The sequence below is a fragment of the Lepidochelys kempii genome, chromosome 7, assembly GCF_965140285.1.
Source record: "Lepidochelys kempii isolate rLepKem1 chromosome 7, rLepKem1.hap1, whole genome shotgun sequence".
Taxonomy (NCBI): domain Eukaryota; kingdom Metazoa; phylum Chordata; order Testudines; family Cheloniidae; genus Lepidochelys; species Lepidochelys kempii.
Genome location: NC_136386.1, coordinates 886,298 through 897,959, shown reverse-complemented (window position 1 = coordinate 897,959; position 11,662 = coordinate 886,298). Strand labels below are relative to the sequence as shown.

Sequence of the window (11,662 nt, the reverse complement as noted above, 5' to 3'; positions counted from 1 at the left end):
ATTCCTCCTTTCCCTCCCGCCTCTGGGAGCAGAGCCTCTCCTGTCACCCCACCCCACCCCAACGCCTGGCAGGTGCAGACAGCAGGGCTTCAGCTGGTGCTAGCCCCCCACAGCACTGAACTGAGGGGCCCCCGTAGTGCCCCGGGCACCATGCCCTGCCCCTAGGAGCACACAAGAACCCCCCACCAGCAGGCCACCCTCAGTGAGGCAGGAAAAAGGCTTTAATGGGGAAGGTACCAGAGCACGAACAGCAAGTGCAATAGCAAAAGCAGCACCCATTACAGACTCCAACTCTGTCGGGGAGTCCAGCCTCCTCAGCTTCAGGCAGAAAAATGGAAGGTGAAGGCTACAGGCCGGAGTACATGCTGCCTAGTCCTGTGTCACACAGATGGGGTTGAAGGAAAGCAGTGCTCCCTGCAGTTCTGCCCAGCTGCACCCCTACCCTTAGCGGGGAATCTCTCACCAAAGCAGCCCATAGAGCTGCAGCAGGGAGGCTGTGGAGATTGGGAATTGGAGGGTGCCAGGACTGGCCCCCGCGCACACTGCTGCCTTGCCCAGGACAGCTGCTCTCAGCCCGACTTGCTGGAAGCCGTAATGCTGGGATTAGGCTCAGAGTTGTGTCTCCAGAATGCCACGTGCATGAGGCTGCTTTGCAGCAGCTGGTAGAGCGGGCTGAGTGGGCTCTGTCCTCAGCTGGAACGCCAGCTAGCAGGTACCAGCCTCAGGGCAGAAGCTGCTCGTGCTGTCCGGTACTGGAGCAGACACAGCTCCCTCCAGCCCCCAGAGCCTTGGACAATTACAGCAATGATTAGTCATTTAAAAAATCATACAGAGTTGACAGTCTCAAACAAGCACAGAGTTTGGTTCAAACTATTAACTCCCCCCCCGCTCCCTTCCCCGGGGCCGGCGGAGAATCAGTGTACATTCCACTGGGACAGCTCCCGAAGATCGGATTGCTTCTCATCTCTTCCAGATAGCAAGGCCCTGAGCATGGCCCTCCCTAGCAGGGCAGCTGTGCAGACGCAGGAGAGAATGAGAACCTGAGCTGTAGAGTCCAGCACCACGCTCTAAAACTGTAAGGAAGGAAAAAAGAAAGGTGGGCAGGTGCCCATTAGTCCCTGTGCACCCACCCATCTTCCCAGTCACATACCCAGCCTGTGCAGGGCCCTGCGAGCTACAGTGCTTTTGCACAGAATGTGCTGGAACCAAGCTGCCCTCGTCTCTACTGGAGAGGGGGCAGCCTATGGAAAGCACAGATCCCAGAACTGGACACTCCAGCCAGCTCACGGAGTATGGGCAGTTGGGACCTGTGCTCTGGAGATGGTCACTTCTTACTGCACAGCTCTTCGCCCGGGGAGGTTGAGCTGCCGACCAGCCAACCGCACACATTACGCACCCACACCAGCCCACTGAACTCACATCCCTGCAGGAGCCTGCCTGCTGCAGCCATCCAGTCACTTGGTACCACACTGCTCCCTCATGTAACAGGGTACCAGGGCTGCCCACATCACCCAGCAGCAGGCCCTCATCCCCCATGATGAGTCCCACCTCTGGGAGACTTCACATCACCCCAGGCAGGCCCTCCCCAAGCTGCACCCTCCAGGGATCATAGGAGCATAGCATGGCCATATTGGGTCAGACCAATGGTCCATCTAGCCCCATCAACAATGGCCAGTGCCAGATGCTTCAGAGGGAGTGATTCATCATGTCAACCAGTCTCAGCTTCCGGCAGGCAGAGGCTTAGGGACACCCAGTGCACAGGGTTGCATCCCTGACCATCTTGGCAAATAGCCATTGATGGACCTGTCCTCCAGGAACTGATCGAGTTAGCTTTTGAACCCAGTTATACTTTTGGCCTTCACATCCCCTGGCAATGAGTTCCACAGGGTGACTGTTGTGTGAAGTACTTCCTTATGTTTGTTTGACCAGCTACCCATTAATTTCATTTGGTGACCCCTGGTTCCTTTGTTATGAGAAGGAGTAAACAGCACTCATTTACTTTCTCCACAGCAGTCGTGATTTTATAGGCCTCAACCCTGTCCTCCTCCTCAGTAGTTTCTCTCCAAATTTGACCTGTCCCAGTCTTTTTAAATCTCCTGCCAAAGCTGTTCCAAACCCCTCACCAGTTTGGTTGCCCTTCTCTGTACTTCTTCCAATTTAAAAAAAAAAATTTTTTTTGGAGATAGGGCAACCACATCTACATGCAGTATTCAAGGGTCTGGGTGTACCACAGATTTATATAGTGGTGTTAGGATATTTTCTGTATTACCTATCCCTTTCCTAATTGTTCCTAACTATTGTTAGCTTTTCTAACTGCTGCAGCAGATGGAGTCGTGGATAGTTCTGACATCTGTTCAATGATCTCTTTCTTGAGGTGTCTAAATTAGCTGCGACCACATCATTTTATATGTAGAGGTGGGATGATGTTTTCCAATGTGCATTACTTTGCATTTATCAACAGTGAATTTCACCTGCCATTTTGTTGCCTAGTCACCTAGTTTTACGAGATCCCTTTTTAAGTCTTTGCAGCTAACTTTCAACTTAACTATCTTTAGTTTTACATCTGCAAACTTTGCCACCTCACTGTTTATCCCTTTTTGCAGATCATTTATGAGTATGTTAAACAGTATTGGTCCCAGTATAGATCTTAGGGGGACCAAGCTATTTCTCTCCACTGAAAACTGACCTTTTATTCTTACCTTTGTTTCCTATCTTTTAACCAGTTACCAATCCATCAGAGAACCTTCCCTCTTATCCCACGACTGCTTACTTTGCTTAAGAGCCTTTGGTGAGGGACCTTGTCAAAGGCTTTCTGAAAGTCCAAGTGCATTATATCCACTGGGTCCTTCTTGTCCACATTTGTTGACCCCTCACAAAATAATTCTAATAGACTGGTGAGGCATGATTTGCCTTTACAAAACCTGCGTTGACTCTTCCCCACCATCTCATTTATCTATGTTTCATAATTCTGTTCTTTACTATGGAGTCAACCAATTTGTTCAATACTGAAGTTAGGCTCACTGGCCTGTAATTGCCAGGATTGCCTCTAGAGGCTTTGAAAAAAACCAACCAGCATCACATTAGCCATCCTCCCGTCATCCAGAGCAGTGGTCTCCGAAGTGGGGTGTGTGGCAGGAGGAGCGCCGCTGTCACGGTGGGGTCAGTGCTCCCAGACCTTTGATTCTCTGACAGCACACCAGTGCCAGCTTTTTTTTTTTTTTGGGTTTCCTAGAACTGGCCCTGAGGGTGCACGATCCAAAAAGTTTGGAGACCACTGACCTAGAGAGGCTGATTTAAGTGATGGTTATATACTGCAGTTTCGTATTTTAGTTCCTTCAGAACTCTTGGGTAAATACCATCTGGTCCTGGTGATTTATCACTGTTTAATTTAGCAATTTGTTCCAAAGCCTCCTTTATTGACACCTCAATTTGGGATAGTTCCTCAGATCTGTCACCTAAATATAATGGCTCAGGTTTGGGAATCTCCCTCTCATCCTCTACATGAATTCTTTGCATCACTTTTTCACTACAGTTTCTCTCCCGTGGATTTATTTTCCCTGTCTGCTGTTTTAGAACCTTGATTGCCCAGTGGCTTCCTGCTTCTGATGTACTTAAACACTTTTTGCTTAATGACAGGTTACAGACCAACATGGCTGCTACTCTTTATCCGCAAAAAGAAAAGGAGTACTTGTGGCACCTTAGAGACTAACCAATTTGTTAGTCTATAAGGTGCAACAAGTACTCCTTTTCTTTTTACTTCTTTTTGCTGTTAGCTTATGGGTCTCTTGCAAGTTGCTCTTCATATTCTTTGACCTGCCTAATTCTACTGTTACACGTGACTTGCTAGAGTTTATGCTCCTTTCTGTTTTCCTCAGTAAGACTGGACTTCCAGTTTCTGAAAGATATTTGTCTCTAACCACCTCTTTTACTGTTTAGCCAGGGTGACTTTTTTTGGTCCTCTAACAGTTCTTTTATCTGGGATATACATTTAGTTTCTACCTCTATTATGATTTCCACTGAATGAATCTGATGAAGTGAGCTCTAGCTCACGAAAGCTCATGCTCAAATAAATTGGTTAGTCGCTAAGGTGCCACAAGTAATCCTTTTCTTTTTGCGAATACAGACTAACACGGCTGCTACTCTGAGACCTGCCTCTATTATGGTGTTTTAAAAAAGTTTCTATGCAGCTTGCAGGAATTTTCATGCTTGTGACTGTTCTTTTCAATTTCTGTTTAACTTCCTCGTTTTTGTATGGTTCCTCTTTTTTAAGTTAAATGCTACCGTGGTGATTTTCTTTGGTATTTCCCCTTCTACAAGGATGTTATATTTAATTACATTATGGTCGCTATTACCAAGCAGTTCAGCTACACCACCTCTTGGACCAGATCCTGTGCGCCACCTAGTACTAAATCAAGAACTGCCTCTCCCCTTGTGGATTCCAGGACTAGCTGCTCCAAGAAACAGTCATTTACCATGTCAAAAAATTTTCATCTCTTTATCCCATCCTGAGGTGATCTGTACAGTCAACATGGGGCTAGCTGAAGAAACCCATTATTACTGGGCTTTCTGATTTTGTATTAGCCAGGATGGGCAGGGATGGTGTCCCTAGCCTCTGTTTGCCAGAAGCTGGGAATGGGCAACAGGAGATGGATCACTCAATAATTGCCCTGTTCTGTTCATTACCTCTGGGACACCTGGCACTGGCCACTGTTGGAAGACAGGATACTGGGCTAGATGGACCTTTGGTCTGACCCAGTCTGGCCGTTCTTATGTAGCCTCTCTAATTTCCCTGAGCATTTCCAGTCACCAGCACCATCCTGGTCAGGTGGCTGGCAGTATATTCCTACTGCTCTAATCTTATTATTCAAGTATGGAATTTCCATTAGTTACTATATTTGACTCTCTTTCAGAGATAGTGCCACGCCTCACCCTCAGTGTGATGTGCTCCATCACTCCTACATATTTTGTACCCTAGCCCCTCCCCATGCCACGCTCCAGGCAGAGACCACATACATGGGACTGCCTGTGTTCTAACTAGACCTTTTTAAGGGGCAGAGTCAGGAGACCCAAACAGGCTTTCATGTGACCCTTTGTTCCCATGAAGAAAAGGAGTACTTGTGGCACCTTAGAGACTAACCAATTTATTTGAGCATAAGCTTTCGTGAGCTACAGCTCACTTCATCGGATGCATACTATGGAAACTGTAGAAGACATTATATACACAGAGACCATGAAACAATACCTCCTCCCACCCCACTCTCCTGCTGGTAATAGCTTATCTAAAGTGATCATCAAGATCATCAAATCATCATCATTTCCAGCACAAATCCAGGTTCTCTCACCCTCTGCCCCCAGTCCCCCCTCCCCCCCCCAAACTCACTCTCCTGCTGGTAGTAGCCCATCCAAAGTGACCACTCTCTTTAAAATGTGTATGATAATCAAGGTGGATTAGCTTTGGATAAGCTATTACCAGCAGGAGAGTGAGTTTGTGTGTGTGGGGGGGGCGGAGGGGGGGCGGAGGGTGAGAAAACCTGGATTTGTGCTGGAAATGGCCCAACTTGATGATCACTTTAGATAAGCTGTTACCAGCAGGAGAGTGGGGTGGGAGGAGGTATTGTTTCATGGTCTCTGTGTATATAATGTCTTCTGCAGTTTCCACTGAATGCATCCGATGAAGTGAGCTGTAGCTCACGAAAGCTCATGCTCAAATAAATTGGTTAGTCTCTAAGGTGCCACAAGTACTCCTTTTCTTTTTGCAAATACAGACTAACACGGCTGTTACTCTGAAAATTGTTCCCATGCTGGTTCTGGCAATCCAAACTCACCCTCCCCACACTCAGCCAGCATGGAAACAGACAGTGGGGATGTGCCAGGCCTCGCTTTAAGGCCAGGTTCCCACATCTCTGAGGAAAGGCTGTAGTCCCCCTTTGTCTAGCTGTTACCCCCAAAGCTCTTTCTGGTCAATAAGAGGCTACCCACGAGCCCCTTCCTGCAATGGGGGAGGGGAAGGAAGCTGCTGTTCCCCTGCTTAGGAGCTCACATTCTTGAGGAACTCCTCAGCAACGATGCGAGCCCTGGCGTTGACGGACAGCTTCATCTCACTGATCTCCTTGTCAATCTCTTCCATGAAGTGGATCACAAAATCCACTAGCTTGTGCTTGTACATCTGCTCCGTGTGGAAGTTTGTTATCAGGAAGCTGATGTCATAGCCCTAGTAGGGGAGAGGAAAGGAGCAACACCTCATCAGTGATCAGCACCAGAGCCCCTTTGCCCTGCCTGGCAGCTCAGCACCATGGCAAAGACGCTCACAACAGTGAGCTGCCAAAGCGGGCGAGTAGAAGCGTCCCTCTCTTAAACCACAGGATATGCCCTCCCCCAGTCATCTCACCTCCACGGGTTTCCGGCGCAGGATGAAGAAGTTCTCAGCCCTCATCATCATGAAGCGCATGAATTTGTGGCACAGGATCTTCTCAATCTCGTCTGCCTGAAGAGGGGAAGGGGAAGTCAGGCGTCCTCAAGCTGAGTGCAAGCCACCAACCCTTTTCCTCAGCTCCAGCTCCATTCTCTCCCCCTCCCCCCCCAGCAGGCTCACCTGTTTCACTGCAATGCTGACTCTCACGGAGTTGATGGACCCCTCGATCAGAACCTTCTCTTTCTCATTCCTGCTGATGATCACTGGCTGTAACAGCAGCTCTTTGCTACTCCTGCAAACCCAGAAAAGACATCAGCATGCATAGAGGAGGGAACACCTGTGAGCCCAAGGCACGTGCATGCCACAAGGGGCAGTCACCTACCAAGGAGTGGCTCGCTTACCTGGCCACTTGCAGCTGGGGAAAAGCATAGGAACCTCATTGTAATACAGAAGCTTCCACTTTTGTACATAGCACTGATGCCAGATGTACAGCCCTCAGGACTGAAGAGGTCCAGCCTGAGCAGCACTACCCCTGTCAACATGCCTCATCTCTGTCCCACAGGAGCCACCCGCAAGCCTCCTTGGTCCATCCAGTCCTCAGCTTCCCTGATGGGACTGACCAGATGGGTAATTAGTGCCAGTTGTGCCAGCTGTGAGTTGTGTGTGTGGCACCATGCACTAGACAGACTCACACCAGACACAGGCCAATTAGCAGCCAACACCCTTTGCTGTAGCCAGTGGCTTGGCAGAGGGGGAGGAGGGAAAGACGCCTTGCCTCCAAAGGGCTGTGTAAGGTCTTCACTACATGGGAATAAGAAAAGGAGTACTTGTGGCACCTTAGAGACTAACCAATTTATTAGAGCATGAGCTTTCGTGAGCTACAGCTCACTTCATCAGATGCATACCGTGGAAACGGCAGCAGACTTTATATATACACAGAGAATATGAAACAATACCTCCTCCCACCCCACTGTCCTGCTGGTAATAGCTTATCTAAAGTGATCATCAGGTGGGCCATTTCCAGCACAAATCCAGGTTCTCACCCTCCACCCCCCCACACAAATTCACTCTCCTGCTAGTGATAGCCCATTTGGATGGGCTATCACCAGCAGGAGAGTGAATTTGTGTGGGGGGGGTGGAGGGTGAGAAAACCTGGATTTGTGCTGGAAATGGCCCACCTGATGATCACTTTAGATAAGCTATTACCAGCAGGACAGTGGGGTGGGAGGAGGTATTGTTTCATATTCTCTGTGTATATATAAAGTCTGCTGCCGTTTCCACGGTATGCATCTGATGAAGTGAGCTGTAGCTCACGAAAGCTCATGCTCAAATAAATTGGTTAGTCTCTAAGGTGCCACAAGTACTCCTTTTCTTTTTGCGAATACAGACTAACACGGCTGTTACTCTGAAACTACATGGGAATGTTTTCTTGATATAAACAATGCTTTAAATTCACACCTCTCTGGTTATCCTGGGGCAGCCTTCACATGGGCATCCAACCACCACTATCACAGGGACTCTCTTCACTTTACATCTTTCTCCTAGTTAGGAGCTAAAGGTAAACCGAAGAAACCCCTGAGAGCAGAGTAACACACAGGGTTCCCCTGAGATCACAAGGCCTCCAGAGCCAGGAACCATCTTGCAGGAACAAAGCCTACTTCTCCCCCAAAGCTCCAAGACAGTAGCTGAAGGGAGCAATGCAAAGTGGTGCTTGCAGGGTTCCAGTCCCATGGGACAGCTGCAATACAAGCTTTCCCCACACAGCCGGTGCTTTGAACCCCCAAGGGATAGGAATATCTCCTAAGGATGGCAGGGGACTCTGGTTCCCATTCTCCAGAACAGACTGGGCAGTACAGCCAGTCCCGTGCGGTGATGGAGACGCTCCTGGGACTAACTTCAGCCTCTCACTGAAACGTTCCAAACAACAAACATCTCGGCAACCTCAACCGTGCCCTTTGACTGCATGATGACAATGCAATTTCCAAGCACTTTGCCATGGAAGAGCCATATATTATTAATTAAAGCCAGGAAGGGACTTGTCTGCTGAACACACGTTGCTTTCCTCAAGTACGCAGAAATGCATATTTCATGACAAAAAATTAGATCACAACAAAACAACCTTAACTCTGACCCATCGATTGTTAGTTTAATCAAATTCTGTTGCCTTGATTTAAGTAGCAACACATTTTCTTTTAAGGGACATTGTTAAACGGAAAGTCTGAGCAGTAAACATATTTAACAAAATTACCTTCTCAATTGACAGTAGGATCTCAATACTGGTTCGTGAGAACAACATTCTAGGCAGAGCTGGTATTGATGCCTATACTTAAGGCTGCCAAACACTTCCTATAAGACACTAATTTAAACTGCATATAAACTGGGTCAAACCGTAGCCACTTTCCCATGCTGGGCATCTTATTCAGGCTGAATATAAGTCTCAGCAAAAATGGTTCAACCGTCTGACCAAGCGTAGAGGAAAATATTTTGTCCATGTTAAAACAATTCTTAAATTCACTGAGATGCTCTAGTGCTTTGCAGCCGGGACTAGAAATTTGGCGGGGTGAGGTGTCAGTGAGGAGCCCATTTTGCTGTTCCTGTGAAAACCTGCTCAAATGTGTTCTAGCCTTTGAAAAACTCTGTTCACCCATGCTCCATGGAGACCTCAGAGTTCACCAGCTAAATTCTGCAAAGAGTTTATCTGCACTGACCATGCTCCAACCCAGGGTGAGCAGGACTTTCCTGGCCATTGCTGCCTGGTGCACCAGAACATGCAGGGAAGGGGTAACAGTGGGGCAAAGTCAGGGCAAGTCTGGGAGCAGGGGTTGGGAGAGTCTGTTTTCCTAAGCTGTTGGTGTTCCTCTGGCTGATGCCCAGGCAGCGTGGAGAAGAAAACACACTGACTCTGCTACAGAAAGGACAAGGGCTGAACCTGGGGGCAGGATAGCTTGTGGGGGGAGAGACAGACTGGGACTGAGAGCTGGCTAGAAGGCATTGCAGATCAGTCGAAGAGGGAGGGGGAACTGGGACTGGCTGGGCAAGAAGCCTGAGAACGAACTGAAGAGAAGGGAAGCCAACTGGGACAAGAACCTGGGAGAAGAGTGTGTGGGGGGTGGGGGTAGGGGAAGAGATTACTAAGAAGCTGCTCGCTGCTCCATAACCCATGATGCTTCTGGCAGCCTTAGCCCCCCAGGCCCCGGGGTGACAGGCAGCAGCCTGAGCAAGCAGCCAACCCCCGTATATTTCCCCTGCTGGAACAGGGGCTCCAAGCCCTCTGAGGCCTTCAGGGCACGCTGGGCTTCAGCAGACTTCAGGGTGCCCCCCGCCCATCTCGGGGTCCCAACCCCCCGCCGTACCTGACTTCCACCTCCGGCTTGTTGTGTCGCTCCACCACCTGGGAGGAGAAGTTCTCCAGGCACAGGGCAGCCTGCAGCGTGGCGCGCACTGCGTTCAGGTAGGGGCGCAGGGTGGCGGTCTAGGGAGAGCCGGGAAGTCAGAACCAGGACAAGAGCCACCAGCGCCCCTCCCAGGCCTGGCCTCCCCACTCCCGACCCGGGCGCACCCCCAGGCCCCTCCACGCCTCCCCAGCCCCCGACCCGACCCCACATTCCCGACCACGCTCCCGGCCCTCTCCAGCCCCCCACCAGGTCCGGCCCAGCCCGGCCCTCCCCCCACCTCGCCGGCCTCCGCCCCCGCCTCCCGACCCCCAGCCCCCGCCTCCCCACTCCCGACCCCGCCGCGCCCCCAGGCCCCCCCGCGCCTCCCCACTCCCCGGCCCCGCATTCCCGACCACCCTCCCGGCCCTCCCCAGCTCCCCACCAGGTCCGGCCCTCCCCCCACCTCCCCGGCCTCTGCCTCCCCACTCCCGACCCCCTCCCCGAGGCGCCCCCGCGCCTCCCCAGCCCCCTACCCCACATTCCCGATCCCCCTCCCGGCCCTCCCCAGCCCCCTGCCAGGTCCGGCCCAGCCCGGCCCTCCCCCCACCTCCCCCCCCGCCTCCCGACCCCCAGCCTCCGCCCCCGCCTCCCCACTCCCGACCCCCTCCCCGGCCCCGCATTCCCGATCCCCCTCCCCGGCCCTCCCCAGCCCCCCACCAGGTCCGGCCCAGCCCGGCCCTCCCCCCACCTCGCCGGCCTCCGCCCCCGCCCCCGCCTCCCGACCCCCAGCCTCCGCCCCCACCTCCGCCTCCCCACTCCCGACCCCCTCCCTGGCCCCCCACTCCCGATCCCCCTCCCGGCCCTCCCCAGCTCCCCGCCAGGTCCGGCCCTCCCCCCACCTCCCCCCACCTCCCCGGCCTCTGCCTCCCCACTCCCGACCCCCTCCCCGAGGCGCCCCCGATCCCCCTCCCGGCCCCGCCTCCCCCCGCCAGGTCCGGCCCAGGCCGGCCCCCCCCCACCTCGCCGGCCCCCGCCTCCCGGGCGGCCTCGCCGGTCCCTTCTCCCCCGCCCCTACCATAGCGGCGGCTTCGGTCCGTCCGTCCGTCCAGCTCCCAGGAAGCGGAAGTGGCGGGTGCAGCCGCGGCGGCTTCTCTCTTCCGGGATGGGCGGCCCGTTCCATTACCGCCTGCGGGGGTCTCTCATCCGAGCCTCCCTCCTGGCCGGGAATGGAACCCGCCTCTCACCCTCCCACACCGGCTGCCCGCGCGGGGGGAGCAGGGGCAACACTCGGCCGCTGCGGGCCCACCGGGAGCGCCGGGGCTCCTCACTCCCCCCCATCCCGCACTTGGTACATTCCGGCCGCTGCTTCCATATTAGGGAACGGAGAGTGAGCTTGTTCAGCCAGCGGGGCGGGGCCTCTGGGTGGCGCCCAGCCAATGGGGATCGAGTATGGCTGCCCTGGGCTACGGCGGCCGGAAGGGCCGAGAGGATCGTTGCGCCGCCGGAAGTGCTGTGGGAACCCCCCTCCCCCGGCGTCGCAGTGGTAGCGGCCGCCTCGCCGAGCGGCGCCGTCTCCCTGGACCCGCGATCGCGGGCCGCGGCCTGAGGCCTCCGCAGCTGGGCCCAGCCCCCCGGAAGCGCCCCCCCCGGCCCAGCCCGGCCCCCCCATATCCCAGCGGCCCCCCAGCCCGCCGCCCCCCCGGACCCCCAAACCCTGGTCCCTCTGTGTCCCGGCCCCCCATATCCCAGCGCCCCCCCAGCCTCGCCCCCCTCGGCCCCCCGTATCCCAGTGCCCCCCTAGCCCAGACCCCCAGGCCCCCAAACCCTGGTGCCTCCGCGTGCTGGCCCCCCATATCCCAGCGCCCCCCCAGCCTCG

The 11,662-nt window shown here is 53.5% G+C and overlaps 1 protein-coding gene across 1 annotated transcript; it reads right to left on the bottom strand.

The window, feature by feature from the left end:
* Positions 1-203: 203 nt before the first annotated feature.
* Positions 204-11,082, bottom strand: ARPC4 (actin related protein 2/3 complex subunit 4). Its single transcript, XM_073350812.2, has 6 exons — positions 10,862-11,082; positions 9,766-9,884; positions 6,593-6,704; positions 6,389-6,484; positions 6,041-6,211; positions 204-1,073 (listed from the first exon to the last, which is right to left on the bottom strand). The coding sequence occupies exons 1-6, from the start codon at positions 10,964-10,966 to the stop codon at positions 1,068-1,070; spliced, it is 609 nt and encodes a 202-aa protein (XP_073206913.1). The 5' UTR covers positions 10,967-11,082; the 3' UTR covers positions 204-1,067.
* Between the last annotated feature and the right edge of the window lie 580 nt (positions 11,083-11,662).

What these genes read in the sequence shown, in the direction of transcription:
- ARPC4 (XM_073350812.2), bottom strand. Translation starts at nt 10,966, where the DNA reads ATGGAACGGGCCGCCCATCCCGGAAGAGAGAAGCCGCCGCGGCTGCAC. An exon ending in AAGCCGGAGGTGGAAGTCAG is followed by an intron (nt 6,705 to 9,765) that starts GTACGGCGGGGG and finishes CTGGGTTTGCAG; the next exon opens with GAGTAGCAAAGAGCTGCTGT. An exon ending in TGCGCCGGAAACCCGTGGAG is followed by an intron (nt 6,212 to 6,388) that starts GTGAGATGACTG and finishes CTCCCCTACTAG; the next exon opens with GGCTATGACATCAGCTTCCT.